General features: G+C 37.2%; 1 protein-coding gene across 1 annotated transcript; it reads left to right on the top strand.

The window, feature by feature from the left end:
• The first annotated feature begins 1293 nt into the window (after positions 1–1293).
• Positions 1294–22735, top strand: LOC104244570 (uncharacterized). Its single transcript, XM_009800020.2, has 5 exons — positions 1294–1522; positions 1619–1781; positions 1855–1935; positions 21959–22082; positions 22182–22735. Exons 1-5 carry the CDS (start codon positions 1399–1401, stop codon positions 22227–22229), a joined length of 540 nt encoding a protein of 179 aa, XP_009798322.1. The 5' UTR covers positions 1294–1398; the 3' UTR covers positions 22230–22735.
• Positions 22736–24534: the final 1799 nt, after the last annotated feature.

Raw genomic sequence — 24534 nt, 5'->3', positions numbered from 1 at the left:
AAACTTTAAAGAATCCGGGTAATTAAGCTAGCGTTTCGACATAGATTTGGTTGAAAGTTGAAAAAATGAGTTTTTGAAGATGAGATGAAAAATAATTTTTGAAAGTTGAAATTGTATTTGGTCATGCATTTTATTTGAAAAGAATTTGAAGTTTTGTGAGTATAAAACTTCAAAAACACCTCTAGTGCAGCTTTTGGGATTTGAAAATTTTATTTTTAAAAATTGTCAAAAAATGGTTAAAATTTATAAACAAATAAATATTTAATTTTTCTTTGAACTAAAGGTTCCAAATTTTATGGCCAAACTGAGTTAATATATATAGCAAGAGATGCTCATGACTAGAAGAAATCTAATTGTGTTATAAAACAATAAAAGTAGAAGAACAATATTACAAAGAAAGAGAGAGAGGAAATTCTTATTGAATTTTGGGACGATTTACAATGGGGTAAGACCCATCTTTTTATAGGGGGGAAAATGACTTAGCCACAAAGTAAAACTCTCTACAAGATAGACATTCGCTCTAAATAGAATTCTATTCATAACACTCCCCCTTGAATGTCTACTTGATAAGTAATGTGCCTCATTAAAACCTTAACTAAAATAAAACCCAATGGGAAAAAAATTCTAGAAAAGGAAAAAGAGTACACATGTTTAATAATACGCCTTTTGGTTTATGGTAGAATGTGCCTCAATTGCACTAATTCTTGTCCAATACAGGCCACAAGATAAAGATTGGAACTTCCCAATAACCCTCTTTTGGCCAGAGACATTCTTGGTAATGATGAGATATTCAAGATTATTCTCATCTATTGTCTCAATATGATATCCATTTCGACGGATATCTTTAAAACTCAACAAGTTCCTCTTGGACTTGGAGGAGAACATTGCATTATCTATGATAAGTATTGTTCCTTTAGGCAGAGTTATAGTAGCTCTTCCAGAGCCTTCAATTAATTTACTACTACCAGAAATTGTAGTAACATCTGTCTTACACATATTTAAATGAGAGAAATATTTTTTCTCTTTGAATATTGTATGTGTCGTACATGAATCAATTAAATAAATATTTTTACAATTGAACTTTGATCCAAGTTTGCTTTGTGGAATATCCATATTTGCTTAATCTTCTTGAGACGGTAGAGTCTCGTGCGCTGATAACGTGTTATAAAACAATAAAAGTAGAAGAACAATATTGCAGAGAAAGAAAGAGAGGAAATTTTTATTGAATTTTGGGATGATTTACAATACACCCCTCTATTTAGTAAAACTCATACACATTCACTCTAAATCCTAACAAATTGTCCTTTTTTTTTTTCAAAAAATAAAGTTAACTTCACAAAGCAAGAATTGAAGAGCGTGTTTCTCTCATTCATCTCAGTTGCAGAGCGTCCTGCTGCCATGGAAGCTTACAACAACGAAGAATTCGCAGTTGGATGCATTTTATCCATCAAGACTTCTTTAGGCGATGAGTTTGAAGCCCAAGTTATCGCCTTTGACAAACCCTCCAACATCCTCGTCCTTCATATCCTTTAATTCACATTTCCCATTTGATTTTATTGTTTTTAACTTTCTTTTTTATTGGTTCTTGAAATTTCCTTGACTGTTTGTTTGAAATTACAAGAAGGGGTACCTGCATCAGGGCCAAAGAGAGACATAAGGTTATTGAAAGCCAACTACATTAAAGAGTTCAGTTTTCTTGGTCAAGGCCAAGACCCACTTGATACCAATAAATGTTTTCTTGATCTCAATAGCCTTCAATCTAGAGAAGATTCTGCTATTAGGTGAATTTCCTTCTTCGGGAAAGATGCTATTCTATTTTGTGAATTGGGAATTTATTTAATTGAATATTTGCAGACAAGCGCAGATAGATGCTGAGAGATTTGGCGTTGGTGTCACTGCTGAAGCTCAGACTATATTTGATGCTTTGTCTAAAACGTATGTGCCTTCTCCTCCTTAATTTTTTTTAGTAGTTTCTTGTATATCTTAATGCCAAATTCACTAATTATACTTACTGCTGTTAGAAGTAAAGAAGTACTAATAGATTGTAGATAGTAAAGAGTTATTCCTTATTGCTTATATTAAGTTTGATTTTTCTTTTTGGTAAATCTTGCACTCAAAACCCCCAGCGTATGAGTCAGCAGTGGCCCTTTACTGCGTTGCTTCCTTAACCACTCGAACTGCCAATATCTTGGTTGGAAGTGGAGTCCTCTTGCCACTAGAGCAACCTCATTAATCAAGTCGGATTCTTATTTGATGATTGCATTGATGTACTCAGTTCCCTATTGTACAATATGGTTACGCATTAAATGCCAACCGGTGTATTCTGATTCACTTTGTCCTATAAATAGCAATGCAAAATTGGAATTGCTGCTTCCACTGTGCTCCTTCCTAAGACCTTACTCCTTTTCTTTTTACACTGGCCTTCTCAGTGTAGAAGATGTGGCATTAGTTTGAAAATGCTTTCTTATGCTGACAAATCATCTTCTCTGTAAAGGCGTTGCGCCGTTGCCTCCACCAACATAGAGGTAGTCTAAATTCCGAAAGGAGAGTATTTCTGACTTCCACTTACATATTCTTGCTTTCTGGTGTATCTTCAAAAGTAAGATGGTTTAGTGGTATATAGGTGACGAGAAAGCTTTTTTTTGCTCTTTGTGTTCACTCAAGAAGAGAACTTCTGTATAGGTGTATGCTCATATCTTGTTTTTAGTTTCAAAGAGAAAAGTATAATTTTCTTTTTGGGAAATGCGCCGTAGGAGAGGACGCTAATAGAAACAGACGCGCTACAAGAGATCAAGCAGCAAGAAAGTGTGCACAAGAAGTGCAGGAAGTCTTTGCTTTGTTAAAACACAAAAATAGTCTCTAATGCTAACAAAAAACCATAGGCTCATCATACATTACCCCATAAGTTACGTATGAAAAGAAAAAGAAAAATACATTAATAAGTTTAAGAAAAATCACTCTCCTGTAAGTTTAAGCGCTTGTCAAGCTATGTTTTTAAACTAGAGGATGAAGGCTTAAAAGTCATCATAATCTGGCATTGATTTAACCAAAGTAAGAGATACGACTCTTTGTATTGATTGCTCTTGTATTTTTTGACCTTTCCACTTAGCTAATAATAGTGTCGTCCTGGATTTGATTTCTCCAGAACATACAATTTAGCAATATGTTGCAAAGGTAAAAGATCTTTTTGAAGATGTTGTGGACAAACCTTACGCTCATTTCACTTCAAAAAGTTCATCCAAATCTTTAATTTGTTCCCTTCAGGATCCCAACTGTTATTGAGTACGGAACACAGGATCCAGCATTCCATCCATTGTTGTACTTTGAAATTTTCGATTAGATGATTGTTAGTGGTTAATTCTCGGTACTCACGAGCATCAATTCTCCTCTAGTCTCTTTCTTCCTTGAATTCTCTCACGCTATCCCCAAAACTCCACATATTTTTGGAGTTTGATTTATAGAGTAACTTGAGTCTAGTTCTTAATGGAGGCAAAATGTAATTGAAACCAATTAACAAGGAGAAAATAGATGAGAAGGACAGTCATTATAGGTTAAGAAAAGTCCTTTGAGCTTAGAGAGCTAGGAAGTAGCTTACAAATGTTGTATGAGCTATTGAGATGAAGGAAAACTTTGTTAGTCGGATTAAAGTCAACTTCAACATCCTACAATAGTTATGTAGGCGATGGGTTTCACATCATAAGTGAAGGAAGGCGATAAATCTAAACACATTAGATAGCGCGTAAATCATAAACAGAGAACTTACTTGTTCTTCGTAGCAGAAGACGGATGAACCGTGGCTAGAATTACTGGTCGGTAGTGGTTGTCACAGTATATTGGATCAACCCCCTAAGCCACTGTCACTACCCGTAATTCCCACTGTCGGGACCGTGATGGTGCCTAACATTTCACTTGCTAGGCAAGACAACGTTAGAACAATTTATCCATTTTTCAACAGTTTATATTAAATAATGAGAAAGAACTGAAATAACTGCAATAATCCAAAGTAAAGTGCGGGAGCTATAATAACTAAAATATCTGATACAACCCTGGACCTAGTGTCACAAGTGCACGAGCTACTAGAATAGTACAAACAAGAGTCTGAAATAAACATAAAGCTGTCAGAAGGAAAATACACAGCTAAATAAAAGGAAAGGGGACTCTAGGAGCTGCGGACGCTGAGCAGCTGTACCTCAAGTCTACCCAAGCTGGCCAATCCGAGCACGCTAATAACCACCGCTGGACCGACTCCAAAAATTGCACAAGAAGTGCAGTGTGTAGTATGAGTACAACCGACCCCATGTACTTTGTAAGTGCCGAGCCTAATCTCGACGAAGAGTGATGAGACTAAGGCAGGTCACTTAAACTACAATCTGTACGCAGTATATAATAAAACAGGAGAAAGAAATACAGAACGAAATAAGACGGTTAACTGAAGAAAATAGCTAAATCCTTAAAGGAAAACAGTACCGATCAGAATACCAATCGTTAGAGTTCCACATGAAAATATTGAGAACCAACACAGTACGGAGAAATAGAAGCACATAGGTTGTTGCGGCGCGCAACTCGATTCCACCGTACAGCACAATCCTCCCTTATTCCACGTAATAATATCACAATCATAAACAAATAAATATATGTTGCGGTGCGCAACCCGATCCCATTATATAACAAAATCAGTATCATAATTCACCCTTATTTTACCGTATCAATCCATCTTATTTCACCGGTTGCGGCGTGCAACTGATCCCGCCATATCAGTACAAATTCACCCTTATTCCACCATATCAGTACAAATTCACCCTTATTCCACCATATCAATCCACCCTTATTCATCCGGTAAGGAGATTAGTGGAGCAGTACAGGGAGAGGAAGAAGGATTTGCATATGGTGTTTATTGACCTTGAGAAGGCATACGATAAAGTTCCGAGGGAGGTCCTGTGGAGGTGTTTGGAGGTTAGCGTTGTCCCGGTAGTGTACATTAGGGTGATTAAGGATATATACGATGATGCTAAGACTCGGGTGAGGACTGTGGGTGGTAACTCGGAGCATTTCCCTGTGGTGATGGGGTTGCACCAGGGATCGACTCTTAGCCCATTTTTGTTTGCCTTGGCGATGGATGTACTGTCGCGTCACATCCAAGCGGAGGTGCCTTGATGCATGCTATTTGCCGATGATATAGTATTGATTGACGAGACGCGTAGCGTAGTTAATGCGAGGTTGGAGGTTTGGAGACAGACCTTGGAGTCTAAAGGTTTCAAACTAAGTAGAACCAAGACAGAATACTTGGAGTGCAAATTCAGTGAGACCCATGATGCAGACGTAGAGGTTAAGCTTGATGGTCAAGTTATCCCCAAGAGAACGAGTTTTAAGTATCTCGGGTCTATTATCCAGGGTAACGGGGAAATTGATGAAGATGTCACACATCGCATCGGAGCGGGATGGATGAAGTGGAGGCTTCTTCCGGTGTTCTATGTGATAGGAATGCGCCGTTAAGACTTAAGGGTAAGTTTTATCGAGTGGTGGTTCGGCTCGCTATGTTGTATGGTGCTGAGTGTTGGCCAGTCAAGAACTCCCATATACCGAAGATGATAGTAGCAGAGATGAGGATGTTGAGATGGATGTGTGGGTGTACTAGGCGAGATAGGATTAAGAATGAAGCTATCCGGGACAGAGTGGGAGTAGCCTCCGTGGAGGACAAGATGCGGGAGTTGCGGCTGAGATGGTTCGGACATGTTAGGAGAAGAAGCATTGATGCCCCTGTCAGGATGTGTGAAAGGTTGGCCATGGAGAGTTTGAGAAGGGGTCGAGGTAGGCCTAATAAGTACTGGGGAGAAGTGATTAGGCAGGACATGGTGCTGCTTCAGCTCACTGAGGACATGACCCTCGATAGGAGGGTGTGGAGGTCGAGGATTAAGGTAGAAGGTTAGTAGGTAGTTTATAGTGTTCACCGATAAGCTTAGTAGCGTGCATGTCCCTTCATATTCTTAGATTTTTATTAAGATATATGATTTTGTTCGCCTCAGGCATTGTATTCCCTGTTGCTATTATTTAATACTACTTTTCCTTTATCTCTCCCTTTTTTCTCTTCCATCTTTCTTCCTTCCTTGCTTCCCTCTTCTCCTTCTTGCCCTTCCTGAGCCGAGGGTCTATTGGAAATAGCAATTCTACCTGTATTAGGTAGGGTAAGGTCTACGTACAGACTACCCTCCCCAGACTCCACATATTGGGATCAAACTGGGTTTTTTGTTGTTGTTGTAACAGTTAAGATAGGGAAGGAGATAATTAAGGAAAAACGGAAAATCAGGGAAAACAAGTAATTCAGAGGCGCATAAGCACTCGTCACCTCGCATATACACCACAACACATGAAATTCACATTGCACATAGTCCGAAGGTTCCTAATTCCCTCAAATCAAGGTTAAACTCAACGGTTACCTCACTCCCCAGTCAACTCAGAGCTCTACCGGGGCCTTTCCCCTAGAGTCCACATCCAAACCACTCATATCTAACCACAATTGACTCAACAAATATCAAAATTGCTAAAGGAATCAATTACAATGCATAAATTTAGAATTCTCACAATTTTCCCCAAAAAGTAAAAAATCGACCCCGGACCCACTTGATCCACTCGTCACCTCGCATATACGCCGCAACATATGAAATTCACATAGCACATAGTCCGAGGGTTCCTATTTCCCTCAAATCAAGGTTAAACTCAGCACTTACCTCACCCCGCAGTCAACTCAGAGCTCTACCAGGGTCTTTCCCCTAGAATCCACCTCCAAACCACTCGTTTCTAACCAGAATTGATTCAATAATATCAAATATTGCTAAAATCAATTACAATGCATAAATTTAGAATTTCCACACTTTTTCCCAAAAAGTTAAAAATTGACCCCGGGTCCGCTTGGTCCAAGCCTGAAATTCGGACCAAAATCCGATTACCCATTCACCCCCGAGCCCGATTATGTAATTTGTTTCAAAATCCGACCTTAATTTGAGGCCTAAATTCCAATTTTACAAAAAATCCCTAAATCTACCCAAACCCCCAATTTCTACTATGAAAATCCTAGATTTTAGGTTGAAATCTTATAAAATATAATGGAAGATTGAAAGAAAATAGGTTAAAATCACTTACCAATGAATTGGGGAAGAAAAGTTTTTGGAAACATCGCCTCTAGGGTTTCTAGATTTGAAAATTTGAAGAATGAGAGAAAATCCCGTCAAATTCAGATTTTGATCGGGTGCAGGTGTCGCAATTGTGACCTGGGGTTCGCAAATGCGGATAAATCTTCGCAAATGCGAAGTCTCAACATTCCTGAATGCCTTCGCAAATGCAAACAAAATGTTCGCAAATGCGAACCTGAGGGGATCGCAATTGCGTCCCCGAATCTCGCAAATGCGAAGTCTTCTTCGAAGTCTGCAGATTTGATGCACCAGAATTCCATTTAAGTTCAAAAATCACTCCGTGGCCTATCCGAGACTCACCCGAGCCCTTGAGGCTCCAAAACAGACATGCACACAAGCCCAAAAAATCATACGAACTTGCTCGCGCGATCAAATCACCAAAATAACACCTAGAACTATGAATCGGACACCAAATCAAATGAAATTTTCAAGAAAACTTATGAACTTCTATTTTAACAATTGGACGTACGAATCACATCAAACTAACTCCGTTTTTTCACCAAATTTGACAGACAGGTCATAAACATAGTAATGAACCTATTCCGGGTTGCGGAACCAAAATACGGACTAGGTATCAGCAAAGTCAAACATTGTTCAAACCTTAAAAGTCATTAAACCTTTAAACTTTTAAATTTCAACAAAAAGCGATAACTCAAGCTAGGAACCTCCGAATTCGATTCCGAGCATACGCCCAGGTCTCAAATCAAGATACGGACCCATCGGGACTGTCAAAACATGGATCCGGGCCCGTTTGCTCAAAACCTTGACCGAAGTCAACTCAAATAGATTTTTAAGGCAAAATTTTATATTTTATCAATTTTAACATAAAAACCTTCTGGAAGAACACCCGGATTGCACACGCAAATCGAGGAAGGCTTAAAGAAGCTATTAGAGGTTTCGAAACACAAATTTAAAGTTTAAAACTCTAGATGAGCTATCGGGTCATCACAACCACAATCTAAAGCCTACTCTGATTTGTGGAGAAGACTAAGTGTAGGAAAATACTGGGTATTCAGTATTTATAGAAGTACACAATATGTGTACTTATATAGGGGTAACTAGGGTTATAGTAATTACTAAAATTACTGGATTTTGCCCTAGTGGGCCCTAAGAGCACCCCTTATGGATGGACTCTTTTTCCTACATCTCCTACTCACACATAATGGGAGTGCTCATCTTGTTTGAGAAACATATTCTCATCTCATCTCCTCAATCGTTCATACATGGAAGTAGACCGTGCGATCAACATACTGTGAGAGCTAAGTGCTATACATCTGTTAGGAGTATATAGACTCTCATCGAGTGCAAACGTGCAAGTAGATCATAAAGTATGCAGTACCCTAGATCATATAAATCACATTTGATATAGTCTCAAAATCTCATATATCATTATTTCTTATATTCACAATCATAACTTATAAGTTATAATTGGTGCACCAGTGAATACAAATAAATGAGATTCGATCAATGATCTTCCTCTTCCCACGATCCCCTTAACATTAGTTTAATTGCTTTTTCAAATATGCTCCGCTAGACCAAATCTATGTTCATAGTCCTTTGGAAACACACTAAGATAGCTAACATCTACTAAGTCTCAAGTATCTGATCGGAGTCTTTGGGGTACAAAATCTTGAGCCACCATAAAAGCTCTAGGTCTCACACAACAATAAGTTGAAAATGGACTTATGTTAACCCAATTGATCGTCATTAGCACACATGGTGTGAAACACGTGCTACAATATTTTCTCCTTTTTTTAAAGGAGCATATGTCTTTGTCTCATAAAAAATGTTGTATAGATGATATTTAGACACCATAAGTATCTAATGTGAGTTTCTTGATCTACAATATCATTTTTAACTCACATCTGGCTCACAAAGTAGACTAGGTAAATATTTTCACCCTAATGACCTTATGTCATTGTTTAAGCGACATTCTGATTTTAAGAGAATAGCTCTCAAATTATCCTTATGATAATTTGCTTAGAATCATGTCTCATCTCCTAACATCACTAAGATAAGAAAGCAGTTGCCTGTGTGAGAAGGCCAACCTCTTGTCTACTCGGCATACTTATCAAATAAATGAACAAAGAATGCATATAACATTCATCAATAAAAATATGCAGAGGTATGTAAATCAACTTTATTGATAATCAAGGAACATCAATTTTGTGAACACGGGAAAATAGTAACAAAATGAAGTATATCAAAGTCTACACAAGCCTTGAGACCTAGTGTGTCTCACAAATGTATCTCTAGACAAGGGCTTGGTCAAAGGATCTGCTAACATATCTTTTGTAGACACATACTTCATATTCACTAAATTGTGTCTAACATGTCTCTCGCATAGTTATACTTGATATCTATGTGTTTGGTTTTACAATGAAACTTAGGGTCCTTGGTAGAGAATATTGCAGCTTCACTGTCACAGTAGACTAACACTGGTTCAACATTTTTTGCAATATCCAACAAGTGTTCCAAGAACTTTTTCAACCAAACAGGTTCTTGTATTGTTGATGCTAGAGCCACATATTCGGCTTACATCGTAGATAGTGATACACATGATTGTTTCGTACTACTCCATAATATGGCGCCATCACTGAATAAGAAAACATATCCTTAGGTAGACTTCCTTTCGTCTAGATCTCCTCCATGATCAGCATCACTGTATCCAACTAATCGCAGATCTTTGCTGCCTTGGTAACAAAGGGCACAATCAGCAGTTCTCTTTAGATATCTCATGATCTTCTTTATTGCTTGTCAATGTGCGAAACCTAAGTCGGTTTGATATTTACTTACCAAGCCAACTGCTTGACAGATATCAGGTCTGGTGCACACCATAGCATGCATTAGACTTCCGACTTCGCTTCTATAAGAAACTCAGCTCATTCTTTCTATTTCTTCAGGAGTGTTAGGACACATCTGACTTCCAAGGCGTAGCCTTTACTAATAGGAGTATCAACTGGGCTACTATTTTGCATATTAAATCGCTGAAGAACTTTTCTAATGTAATTCTCTTGTGAGAAATACAATAATTTTTTTGGACAATCCCCTGAAATCTTAACTCCAAGAATATATATAGCTTCACCCATATCTTTCATCTCAAATTGAGATGACAAACATGACTTTATGTCTATAAACTCCTTATCATTTCCAGCTATAAGTATGTCATCTACATACAATGTTAAAATCACAAGCTTGTTCCTTGATCTATTCCTTTCTATTGTGTATACTGTATACCCTTTTGCCACCAGTCGAGCCTTATATCTCTCAACTGTGCCATCAGCCTTAAGCTTAATTTTGAGAACCCATTTGCTCCCAATTGCTTTGCGTCCTTTAGGGAGGTCAACTAATCCAAACTTTGTTGACTCTCATAGACTCTAATTCATCTTCCATTGTTTTTGTCCATTTATCCTTAGAAGGGCATGAGAGAGCTCTTTTACATTTTTAGACTCGTTTTCTTCTTGTAGGAGCATCATAAATACTTCACCGCCTTCAACATCAAATCGTTGCCTGACTAAAAGGTTTTCTTGCAGATTTTTCAACTAGACAATTTTTACAAGTGGACAATTCCACATGTTCAATGTTGGAAAGCAAACCTTGTTTTGCTAACCTTTGCATTCTTTTTTGGCCAATATGACCAAGTCTAGCATGCCATATGTTTACATCACTATCATATTTATGTGAAGAAACAAACAGAAAAACTAGCATTATTATTAAATAAATCCTAATCGAAATCCATAAAATTAAACCTCCGGTCACATCACCAAAACCAAATAAAGTTGAACCAAAAGTCAACTTGGCAGAATTGCCATGACAAAACAAGTCAGACCCTAGCTTAAGCAAGACTGAAATTGAAATAACATTCCAGCGAATTGTTGGTGCAAAGAGAACATCATGTAGTATTATGTTTCGACCATCACACAGGATTGACTTGCATGTGACGTTCCCTTCAACAACAACTTTATTGTTGTTGCCCACATATATCCACTTTGCTCCACGTGGAACTCGCCGAAATTCAACAAATGCACTGTGTTCCCAGGCTATGTAGTCCGTTGCTCCTAAGTCTACAATCCACAAAGGATTAGATTCAGTTAGAAAAACAGAACTAGAAACACAGTTCATTAATTCGAGCATCATGAAATACCTTTCTAGGTGGCTCAGAGCAATCTCTGACATAGTGACCCCTTTTGTCACAATTATAGCATTTTACTTTAGCAACTTTGACACGTTTGGGACGTCTATTCTTGCCTTTTTCAATCTTTGCTCTTTTAGTAGGCTGGGCTTGAGGTGGCCCTCTTTTATTTCCCCAGTTCCTTTTCTTTGAATCGCTCTTGGTTTTGGAGGTTGTTGCCATGTGCAACTCAGCTATTGGCTTTGCAGCCTCAAGTCGTTCTTCCTCTAACTCAAGATGCCTCCGGACATCTTCCAGAATGTGATTCGCTCATTATGGATCAAATGCATTTCATATGATCCCAAGAACTAGGTAAAGAGCGTATGACAACTTAGGATTTGTTGTTCATCAGTCAACACATGACCAACATCTTTCAACTCCCCGATCATATTTGTCATTTGCCTCATATGTGTTTTCGTTGAATGTTCTGGGCGTTTCTTATATGAATCAAATTTGATCGTTAAGGATCGCAACCTTGTAGTGGAACATGTACCAAACCTTTTCCTCAAAGCATTCCACAGATCCATAGCTCTTTGGTGATCCTTAAACTCCCTTAGGATGTCATCATGCAAGGTGCTCAGCAACGTAATGCGAGCGATGGAGTTCTTTCTCTTCCAACTGTCATAAGCTTCACGCTCATGCCTATGCTGAGCAGTGTTGGCTTCCTCAGGCTCATTCATGACATTGTTAATGGCCTCCAGAGCCTCTTGCTCCTCTAGCACATACTGGACTTTCAAGCTCCAAATTTCATAGTTATTGCCATTGAGTTTCAACCCTTTGTTGAGCTTAGCAACGATGTTTTTCGAAGCAGTAGTCATTCTTTAACAAAATAAAAAATATCATGAGGATCATATAAAAATAAAAAAATAACGCAAGGCACTATGTTCAACATACGTACAGAATGACATAGTGCCTTGCGTTATTTTTTTAATTTTTATATGATTATCATGATATTTTTTATTTTGTTAAAGAATGACTACTGCTTCGAAAAACATCGTTGCCGAGCTCAACAAAGGGTTGAAACTCAATGGCGATAACTATAACACTTGGAGCTTGAAAGTCCAGTATGTGCTAGAGGAGCAAGAGGCTCTAGAGGCCATTAACAATGTCATGAATGAGCCTGAGGAAGGCAACACTGCTCATCATAGGCGTGAAGCCTATGACAGTTGGAAGAAAAAGAACTCCACTGCTCGCATTACGCTGCTGAGCACCTTGGATGATGACATCCCAAGGGAGTTTAAGGATCACCAAAGAGGAGCTATGGATCTTTGGAATGCTTTGAGGAAAAGGCTTAGTACTTGTTCCACTACAAGGTTGCGATTCTTAACGATCAAATTTGATTCATATAAGAAACGCCCAGAACATTCAATGAACACATTTGAGGCAAATGACAAATATGATCGGGGAGCTTAAAGATGCTGGTCATGTGTTAACTAATGAACAACAAATCCAAGCTGTCATACGCTCTTTACCTAGTTCATGGATCAAATGAAAATGCATTTGACCCATAACGAGCAAATCACAACTCTAGAAGATGTCCGAAGGCATCTTGAGTTAGAGGACGAACGACTTGAGGCTGCAAAGCCAATAGTTGAGTTGCACATGGCAACAACCTCCAAAACAAAGAGTGATTCAAAGAAAAAGAACTGGGGAAAGAAGATAGGGTCACCTCAAGCTCAGCCTACTAAAAGAGAAAAGACTAAAAATAGCAAGAACAGACGTATCAAAGTTGCTAAAGTGAAATGCTATAATTGTGACAAAAAGGTCACTATGCCAGAGATTGCTCTGAGCCTCCTATAAAAGGTATTTCAGGATGCTCAAATTAGTGAACTTTGTGTTTTTAGTTCTGTTTTTCTAACTGAATCTAATCCTTTGTGGATTGTAGACTCAGGAGCAATGGACCACATAGCCGGGAAACGCAGTGCCTTTGTTGCATTTCGCCGAGTTCCACGTGGAGTAAAGTGGATATATGTGGGTAACAACAATAAAGTTGTTGTTGAAGGGATCGGCACATGCAAGTCAGTCCTGCGTGGTGCTCGAAACCTAATACTACATAATGTTCTCTTTGCACCAACAATTCACCGGAATGTTATTTTAGTTTTGCTTAAGATAGGATTTGACTTGTTTTCTCATGGCAATTCTGCCAAGTTGACTTTTGGTTAACTTTATTTGCTTTTGGTCATGTGACCGGAGGTTTAATTATTATGGATTTGGCTTATGATTCATTTAATAATAATGCTAGTTTTTCTATGTTTGTTTTTCACATAAATATGATAGTGATGTAAACATATGGCATGCTTGACTTGGTCATCTTGGCAAATAAAGAATGCAAAGGTTAGCAAAACAAGGTTTGCTTTCCGATATTCAACGTGTGGAATTGCCTAGCTGGAAAATCTGCAAGAAAACCTTTTGGTCATGTTTTTGCTGACTTCTGGTTCATGATGAGTTTTAAGTGGACATGGAGGTCCGAGTTATCTAAGCAAATCAACCGACAGTTTCAGGTGGTCCAGCTGCATGTAACTATAATAAGGTGAAGAAAGTACGGAAACAGTACATGAATGAACAGTACATGAATGAAGACCAAAATTGAAATGGAAACCTTTTTCGCCGCTTCGTGTACTAGGAGGAACTAGGAAGCAGAGGTACCCCCTCAACTCTTGACCCCCATAGCAACAGCAACAGAAGAGTTTGGATGGGTGAAGAAAAATGTTGTAAAGTTGAACAAACAATTGGGAGTACAGTTCCAAGACTTTGAAGAGGAAACACATGCCTTATTTGAAAAAATAAAGAGATATATACAGGAAAAAATGTAACTTCTAAAAGCTTGTGTACACAAAGCAAAGGTGAGTCAGGGAGCTAAGGTAACTGGAATTTATTGTTAAACTGTTAATAACTAAAACAATAGCTCCAAAGGAAGAGACAAGAAACTCTCTCGATCAATGAAATGAAGATTAAAACCTCTATAAGAATGTTAGAAGATATTGGAAGGTCAGAGGATTGAAATAAGTAAAGAGAAGTTGAGATGGCTGTTGTGCAGAACTTGAAGTAAGTGAAAATAATGGAGGCATAAATCATGCAAGGCCAAAAATGTGGAACTGCCAGGAGAATGAAAGAACATTTACAGTTTCTTAGAAAGTGTGCTTCAAACTTTATTTGGTTCTTCACCGGTGCCATAAGGGGACTATGCACTTTGGAATTTTCCAGGGGCGGTAGGAAGGGACTTCACTCTGACTAGTTTCACTGAAGTCGGATTATAGATTTCATTCGGGAAGTGAAATTGAGTGACATTTAATTACATGGTGGTAGATCCACGTACTTAGGGATAGCAATGGCTTTAAATCTAGAATTGACAGGCTTTGATATCAACGGGATGACAATTGTTCGAATTATAAGGCAAAGTACACTCCCGAGAATACACTCAGACCCATTGTTGTGAAGGAAAAACGACAAGCCCCTTTTCGCTTAAAGCGAGAAGCGAAGCACTCACTTTTTTGAAGTGAAGCGGAATTTTTAAAAAAAATACTAAAATAAATACTGCAAAGACAACACATGTAACCGTAAGCAAATGTTCAATACTTCAATGTAAAAATTAAAGAATAACATCAATTGAAGCACAAAATGAGCATCCTATTCTTCTATAAGATTGTCAAATTCTTGTATTCCACTATCATTATTATATTGCTCGTCTTCTTCTTCTTCTTCAACTAGAGACACAGTAGCTGCTTCTTTTCCTTTCCTTTGTGAGCTTGAAGTTGAAGTACTCCCCTTCAAACCATCAATCCTCTCCCCAATTTTATGTGCCTCCGCAACATCACCCCAAGTGAAATTAGAAGTTTCCTCAAATACTACCCTTCAAACCATCAATCCTCTCCCCAATTTTATGTGCCTCCGCAACATCACCCCAAGTGAAATTAGAAGTTTCCTCAAATACTTCTTCATCTGCATGATCTTCCGGGACTCCAGTTAGCCATTCATTAGCATCATCGATGTTGTCCAAACTAATTGGATCAATTATATTGCGAGCATTGTAAGGACGCCTCAATGTTCTATTGTACTTAATGAAGACTAGATCATTGAGATACTTCAAGGTTAGTTTGTTCCTCTTTTTGGTATGAATCTGCAAATAATAAGTAATTAGTAAGATTAGGACAATTGAGATATAATTTAATTATCTCAATGTACTAAATCTTTCTTCTTAGTTCTTACATGTTCAAACACGCTCCAATTGCTTTCACAGCCGGATGAGCTACACGTTAGACGTAGAACTTTGATGACAAACTTTTGTAATTCTGGAGTGGAATGGCCATATTGCTTCCACCATTTAACTGTAGAAGTAGAACAAATATTCAAAACATAATATTTGTAAAGAAATAACTTATTAACTATAAAGCAACATATAAGAACTCGCTTACCTGGTGACTTCGTCCTTCTTTGTCTAATAGCCATGTTTTTTTTCCAAAAAGTTGCTCAGCATTCCTACAAGTACTAAATTGCTCTGTTATTTTATCTTGATCGGATTCTTTAGGTATCAACTTCTCAATACATTCAACGTATCCATTCCACAATTTTGCATCTCCTATAATCCTCTTTTTATTGTCATAAAATAGTTCCGGGTTCAAAACAAGCCCAGCTGCATGCAAAGGGTGATGAATCTGATCTGTCCACCTTTTATCTATGATCTCAATGACTCTTTTATATTTTCTTTTATCACTAAACGAGCCTCGAATAGCCTCCTTTACCCTATCCATTGCTTCGTAAAGGTAGCCCATTGTCGGTCTTTGCTCTCCACCCACCAAATGAAGCACTTTAACTAAAGGACCACCAATCTTCAATGCATGAACCACATTAGTCCAGAATGCATTAGAAAGCATAATATCTACAGATTCTCTCCCTCGAGCTTCCCTTCCATAGGCACTGTTAGCGTACTCATATGAAACAAACAACTTCAAATTGCTTTTTTGCTCATATATCCTATTCAAAGTCAAGAAAGAGGTAGTAAATTTTGCCTTTGCAGGTTTCACCAAGCTTCTTTGTTTTGTGAATCTCTTCATCATATTCAATAACAAAGGCCTTTGAACAATATAGGAATGCACTCTAATTGCCTGATTAAAGACTGTACGGAAGGGTCTTTCCTTGAAAATCTCACCAAAGATCAAATTAATGCAATGTGCTGCACAAGGAGTCTTATAAATATACGGGTACACTATAGACATCAAATCGCCAACTTTAACATTTTCACTGCGTTGTCCGTGAAAACTTGAACAACATTTTCTGCTCCAATAGAGTCTATTGTACTCTTGAACAAGGAGTACATTTTGGTTGAATCAGTAAAAGAGTTGCTTGCACCAACGGACTCAAGAAACAAGCTTCCCTTGGAAGAATTCACCAAGATATTGATGATCATTTTTCCATTTCTTGCCGTCTACCTATCCATCATAATGGAACAACCAAACTTGTTTCATTCTACTTTGTGCTCCTTCACGATTTTGTTAGTTTTTTCTACCTCTTTTTTTTAGATATGGACCTCTAACTTCATGATAAGTTGGAGACTTCATTTCTAGACCATATTGTCCTACGGCCTCAATAAAAGCAGAAAAAATGTCAGTATAATTAACACAATTAAAAGGAAGACCTACATCATACATCCACCGCGCAAACATTGCAATTGCACGATCCCTCAAAATCGATTTGGCATCAATTTTACGATTACTACTTTTCTCTCCCATATCTCCTGATTTTTGCGGGAAATAACAATCCATAAGACCTTTAGTCTTACGAGTAGATCCACAACTTGAAGACTTTGTTTGTATCCTTCCCCCCTCTTGTGATTTTAATGGCGACGAACAATCATCACCTTTTTCTATTTCGTCATCGTCATCATCAGGATTATGCACTTGTTCTTGTTCATGATGCATTTGAGTCTTTTAACTCTTTTTTTTTTAAGCTATGCTATCATTTCTTCCTTCACATGCGTCGTAACTTTAGGACAAGATACGACGTTTGGATCACCACCGATTAGATGAAATTTTTGACAATAGATTCCCCCATTCAAAATCTTGTCACAAAAAAGACATCTAATTGCCATCTTGTTGGTCTCGTTAACTCTTACAGAATAAGCCCAAGCCGAGTCTTTCTATCTTCTTTTGGTGCCATTAAAAAAACAACTGAATAACACACAAAAATGGATGTAAGAACTAAGAATAAATGAAATGAAAGAAAATGGCGTATGTATACGAAATAAATGGCAGTAATTGAAACAAAAAAAGTTGGGCAGCATTTCGCTGAAATTTAAGACTGAAACAATGAAAGAAAAAGGAGAGGAGAATGAGAAAAAGAAAAAATTTACCAGCATTTCGCTGTTATCCTGAGACTGAAATAGTGAAAGAAGAAGAAAAAGAAGGAGAAGGAAGAGGAAGAAGAAATCACATACCTGGGCTTGAACATGATGAACTTGAAGTTGAAAAGAGCAGAAATGCGAACCTAGTCGCCTGTTTTGCTCTGCCGCTCGACGATGTTTTAAAAAAAGAGAGCTTTTTTAATTTTTAACGTAGGCAGCCTTAATACATAGAAGCGCTCGCTTCTGTCGCTTCTCGCTTTTTTGCAGAAGCAAACGCTTTACTCCACCTGCTATGCTTCACATCACAGAAGCGATCGAGTTCCCGCTTCGCTTCGCGCTTTAAGCGTTGAAGTGAGCGCTTTTCACAACACTGCTCAGACCACACATCTATTTAACAAATCTGTTGAGAGAGGCGCATAATAAAATCATACTTTGAGTTTGAGAACATGTGATTGAGAGCCAGAAGGCTCTTTATACTTGGTGGAGAAATGGTGATCTTCTAATAGGAGAGATAAACTTAGTGTTGGCCAAAATGACTAAAAATGCGGACAAAGGATTTAAGGTGCGGAATGTCTATGTTTATGGATGAATAGACCCAAAGGCTTCCATTCGACAAAGCCTTTGTTGTCTGGGTTGAGAAAAATGAGGAAAAGGAGTTGTTTCGGAGGAGATGGCCTTAGGGAATGCTCATTTCAAGGAACTAAATGAACTTACCAAACTGAAGAAATTTCCTTGAGACGAAGATCTAGATGCTTATTATTGCTTAAAAAAGGGGCAAAATAAATTTTTCTTAAGAAATGAAAAATACTTATAGGAGACGTAATAATTACTTGTTAGACGAATCGTGAATGCTGACTCTTTTGAGTAACTTGATTAAACAGAAGATCTGCAGATTGTATGAAGCTTTGTTCCAAGAAACAGAAGCAAAATCTGATTTATGGTGATTAAGCAGGAAATCAGGATGGTCTTAATGCGAAATCTGCTTCTGTTTCTAGACCCAAATGGTACTTGTGCTTTGCAAACAAATCATGGATTCAACTTTGATGGCCAGTAAATATCTTGATCTGAGATTTAGGCGAGAGGAAACGTGTAAATCTAAAAAATACAATAACTATGGATGTGTTTGGTAGGACGGAAGTCATTTTCCATAAAAAAATTTCTCTGAGGATGTCATTTTTTGGTGTTTGGTATGACGGAAGTCATTGTTCAAGGAAAATATTTCTCATCAAAAGGAGAATATGTCCCTATGAGCAAAAGTCATTCTCCATGCTTTGATCTTAACTTTTAACTTTGGATTACTTGCTCCAACTAACATTTATACATTATTATTAACTTTTAGTTCATCAAAATACTCCCTAATTTGCCTACATTATTATTAATATTTAGCATATTTTTTGAAGAATATCCACTCACAATCAAACATCGAAAAACATTATTTATATTCTATGGAATACTTTTTTCATTGAAAATGACGTCCACACCCTATGTAAATTGATCTTTCCTGTTATATACAATGAGAGGTGTGTGTTTGAAGATTAATCGATTAATTGGATTAGAATGTGGAAATCTGCATTGGTTCACTATCAGTAATAGGGAGCTCCTGGTTTTTTTCCATCATATAGATTGCAACAGGGAGAATCCCACTATATTATAATTGATATGCTAAACATAGCAACGGAAAAGAATGGGTAGTGGGGTTGGGGTTGGTTGATAACTCTTTTTCCCATTCTGTGGCAATGAGACATTAATCCTATATAGGAAGAAGAGATTAATACTATAGCGAAAGAAGAAATACAATAGATGTTTCGTAAAAGCTGTTTTATTTGTCTTTGAGGATACACAGGTATCTGAACAAGAGCTCCTTATTTCCGGTGAATGTAGGAACTTCCTCAAATGGTCTCTATTCTAGTGCGTAGACTGGGTGAACTTACCACAATATATGTAGGACTTCCTTGGGTTGAAAGTTTAAGGAATCCTAAATCTGGCAAAGGGTTATTGAGAAATTTGAGAGAATTACCCACCTGGATAAAGCAAAACTTATTTTAGCCAGATGATTGAGAATAATAGTATACTAGATAGCATCCTCACTTATGTTATTTTCTGTGTTCCCTATCTCAACAAAAGTGAGAGGCAGTTGGATAGAAGAGCAAAACAACTTTCTATCAGATAGCAACTCTTTTTTTGTTTTGGTTAGAATTCATCTTGTGAAGTGGCTCCATCTTTACAACATACAAAAATGTAGTTCAACAGTTAAGAATCTCAAAGTGAAAAATAAGAGCCTACTCTATGTATAGTTTCGAGATTCAACAGTGAACAAGATCAATTATGAAAAAAGGTAACCAGGCTAAGCAAGCCCTTGCTGTTTAAGGTTCTTAGCATTAAACTAATTGGACTTTTAAAATTTTGGGTTTAGAATTTAATATTCATTGAGGGACAGTTCCATTATTCACCGAATCTTGAATCATGCGCCACTGATCCTCAAGGATTTCTCGTTTATCAAAAAAATTAAAGGAGCTTATGGGAGGACTTTAAAAATCTGGTGAAATCAAAAGCTGGTGATAGGAGAAAGATAATATTGTGGTATGACGCTTGGGTAGATGATGTCCCATTGAAGGAAAGCTTTCTTGATCATTTTAACTTTGCTGCTACATATGAGTGATGTACTTTCAAGGTTTTGCATCTCTCAAGCACAAAGAAAAGAGAAAAACAAAAGCACGCCGCAAAAGTTTTTCACGAAACTAGCGAAACTGTTCTTCAAACTTACTTTAGAAAATGTAAGATGAAAAGAAACCTCACCCACACGTTCCTCAATCCCAGAAGATTGCAAGAAACGTTGAGTAAGTGAAGAAGAGGAAACAAAAGAGCCAATCACGTTTTTGAAGCTAATGCTCAAAGAAACTAATCACCAATGTTTATTTTCAGCATATTGAGCTCTTTAAATAGGCCTTACAATTAGGAAAATTGATAAGGTTAAGGAAAATTAATCTTAATTAAACTAGAATAAGAATAAAGTTAAGAAAACCTATCCTAACTAAAATAGGAAAAAGTATTCTAGTAAGAATGGGATACCAACTAACAATCCTAGTTTGACTACAACTACAAATATAATCCTACTAAAACAAGAATTAAATTACTAGGAAATAAGAAATCTTAATCTTTAAGGAAAAGAAATCCTAATATTGAATGGATTCTTGGCTTCTTGAATTTCTTGGATTCTTGGCCTTCTTCATCTTGCATCATTCTCCCCCTAGTTGAAAAAGACTCGTCCTCGAGTCTACAGCAGTTCACTAGGTGGGTGAAGAGAGCTTACATTGGATATTTACTAGGGCAACCCCAGAGTGTAGTTCTAGCTGGGGCGAAGAAGTTGTTGCACCAAACATTGTCCTATGAATGTTGGCTTGATGTACTTTGAGTTTGTTCACTAGGTGGTTTCTAGGTGTGAGTTTTACCGGACACATTAATTTCTGGCTTGGTAGTCTAACTTGGTTAAATGACCTGTTGAATATTCCATGACAAATTAAGAAAGAGATTTTTTTGATAGAGAAGAAAGTTTGATATTTTTTGGCAGAAGATTAATATGATTGTTGATTCATTTTGTTTCTTGTCATTTAGAAGTGTTCATTTTAGATTCTAATGATAATTTTGACTGGACTTTTAGTGGTTATATAATGCTTCTGGATGTTATACGCTTGCTGATTGGCTATCGGCCCCTTAAATTTTATTATTGGAAGTCCACCAACCAAACATGAGATATAGACGGAAGCTTAATCTGATGCAAGGAAAACAGTTGAATAGGTTTCATATGGTACATAGATTGTAGCAACTCAGAGAGCATAGGATTATTCATCCTACAAGTTAATCGTATAGAGTTTTGGATTTCTGTCCTTGTCTGGTTAATATTTGGAATCTCATTTACAATTTCTATTCTTTTGAAACAATATAGAGTAGATATGTATGACGATAAGCATGTATAAATGAGGCACTTATCAAGAAAAGCATGTATAAATGAGGCACTTATCAAGAAAAGCATGTATAACTGACGTCAAACAATATGCATGTACAAATGAGCAGCCACAATAGGTGCTTTCTGATAAATCTCCATCAGGGCTGGCTTATCTAGTGTCCTATACAAATATTGATCGCAGTACCAGTCTAGCTTTTTTATACGAGTTATGTGAATCGTGCTGTGCATGTGTAGGATACCAATTCTGGTGACATTACGATATCTTCTGTGAATTTTGATGTCATTGTTCATGTAACCAGGTTGCCTGTGCGCTGGGACAAGACTGTGATCGTTGTGATGAATGAGGTGCGTGTTAGCAGTCCATATCTTCCTGAATCTGTTACTGGAGGCACTCCGGCTGCTAATGAACGAGTGCGGAAAGTGGTAAGATACTTGTTTTCTCTCTGATCAAAGAAAATATACTAAAGACTAATCCTATTTTTGTGGGTAGTTGATTTCATTCATTGTGGTTTTTCCATTCAGCTTGTATTGGAGAGGAAGAGGTTGCAAACCCGCAATATTGGACAGTGAGAATTCTTACTGTGTTGTTTTTCTTTGGTCCGAGGTGTTCTTTGCATCATTAGCCTACTGAGTAAACAAATACCAGAGCGTTGCTAAAAATGCGAATCCTACTCGAGTGAAGATGTATCCGTGTCTCTCCATCTGTAAGAGGTTTGAAAAAATAGTGACTGGAGTTGCTCTCTCCCCCACCCGTCCCCCAAAGAAAATACAGCAAATTTTTCTTCATTTGCTTGTCTCGGTGAGGTAAATTTCAATTTGCCATATTATGTTTATGAGGAACCAAAGGTTGAACTTGAAGGATTGGTGTCTTCTAGTAAAAACACAGCTTTGGGGATGAGGGATGAGAGGAAGTTTTCCTTTCCAATCAGAATATTAAAATTTGGAATCTTTGATTTTGTTTACTGATTTTCATTCTCCTTTACCTGGAGGGTAAAAAGAAGTTGCCAGTTAGCAAAGAAACGGTGTTCTGTTGTACTATATAAATGAAAGAGGAACAACGCAAATTGCATTTTCTAGAGACAGTTTTTTCTTTTATAATTTTTTCTAAGTGAGTTTTCAGGCCAGCTTGCTCGATTATTCCAGTGTACCTTGTTACCTCCCACTAGCACAAATTGTCGGGTACCTCTTCCCACTAATGCTTAGGCAGACCGCATGAAACACTTGGTTTTTTTACTTGCGTCGGAATTCAAATTTAAGACCTCATGATTCTTCTTTCTATTGTCGCACTCCTTGAGTGCGTTTTCTAGAGGCAGTTTCATGAACATTAATATGCCATGCTGGTTTTCAGACGTATTGAGAAGCTTAGAATTGATTATGAAAAGCCCTTCTCATTTTCCATATACTGATTACACAGTTTGACACTAAGGGGTTCGATGCAATGCAAAATACACAATCCGTACAAGCATGCCCTACCAATCTTAATCAAATTTCGGCAAAGTTTTCCCTAAAAAGTGAGAAAGGGAGCCTTGGCGTAAGTTGTTACCATGTGACCAGGAGGTTACGGGTTCGAGCCATGAAAATAGCCTCTTGCAAAAATGCAAGGCAAGACTATATACAATAGACCCTTGTAGTCCAGTCCTTCCCCAAACCCTGTGCATAGCGGGAGTGTCTTTTTTCTCTAAAAAGTGAATATCCCATGGTTCTGCAGTCCTGTCATATTTCAAGCAATACCTAAATATCTCAACCATAACTTTCCACACTTCATGATAAGGTTATTCAGCATATCCACATTCGCGCAACAATTTTTACAGTGGAAATGAGGATCATGCAAGCTAAGTGAGTCATATCTAACTTTATTAATTTTTTTTAAACCTTGATTAAAAACTCCAGATGCATAATAAATACTCATAGGTAAACATGTACATAAATCATACTCAATGTAACAACACTTTCCAAACCGTAGCATAATAAATAATCATATCTGCATTATGAGTTCCTATCCTTCCATATCAATTACTGATAACAATCATGTGAGAGGTATTTTAAGATAGAATCCATATAAATCGCATCTTCACTGTGAGCACACATGACATCGACAGAGGTCTGGCACCAACCATGTCAGTCCACTGGCGGAGCCACCTTTATCACCCCTTTCCTCTGATAGTTAAATTGTGTAACTAGGTATTTTATTTATTTATGTATATATATTGAATTCCCTTGACTTTATCGTGTGTTTAGTTCTTTATATTTTAACTTTTGTTAGTGAAAATCCTACTTCCAACGTCATAACTGTTACCTACCATCTCCAATCAAGACCTCTTCCAATTCACACGTTAATCCTAGTCCATATATCAATACCATCACATAATTAATTGTTAATTTGTTATACCAATATATAGCGATAGCCATATCAATTTTAGAACTACAAATTTTCATAATTCATTAATGATATTTCATATCAAGATTTTTCAAATTGCTTGTCCCTTAATGCATAGTTTTTCAAGACATGGATAAACTGTATGTTCCAGAGTTTTTTTTTTTAATCAAATAGGATCATATTCCTTTTATATTATTCGACTGAACTTGATATTTTGTTTTTGCCAGACAATAAATTACAAATATATTAACTCTAATAATAGGAACATCAAAGTCGACAGAGTAAAGTTACTCAACAACTATACAACAATCAATTGATAGCTTCAGTAGATTAATCTTTTCAAACTGAAGTGACTATGTCATTTAGTAAAGAATAATTACTTTTTTGTCATTACTGTAGCTGAAAAACTTATGCTACATACACTGGTGGACGGTATAAGTTAAACTCATGATTCATGTACAAATATTTGTTGCAAACGATTTTTCTAGATAATGCTGG

The sequence above is a fragment of the Nicotiana sylvestris genome, chromosome 4 (genome assembly GCF_000393655.2).
Source record: "Nicotiana sylvestris chromosome 4, ASM39365v2, whole genome shotgun sequence".
Lineage (NCBI taxonomy): Eukaryota > Viridiplantae > Streptophyta > Magnoliopsida > Solanales > Solanaceae > Nicotiana > Nicotiana sylvestris.
Note: the sequence above shows the minus strand (reverse complement) of the source record. Positions and strands in the feature narration are given on the sequence as shown.

Bases quoted from the DNA above. Each gene is read 5' to 3' on its own strand.
- LOC104244570 (XM_009800020.2), top strand. From the start codon at position 1,399: ATGGAAGCTTACAACAACGAAGAATTCGCAGTTGGATGCATTTTATCC. The intron at 1,523-1,618 runs ATATCCTTTAAT...GTTTGAAATTAC, and splicing joins CTCCAACATCCTCGTCCTTC to AAGAAGGGGTACCTGCATCA. The intron at 22,083-22,181 runs GTAAGATACTTG...TTTTCCATTCAG, and splicing joins ATGAACGAGTGCGGAAAGTG to CTTGTATTGGAGAGGAAGAG.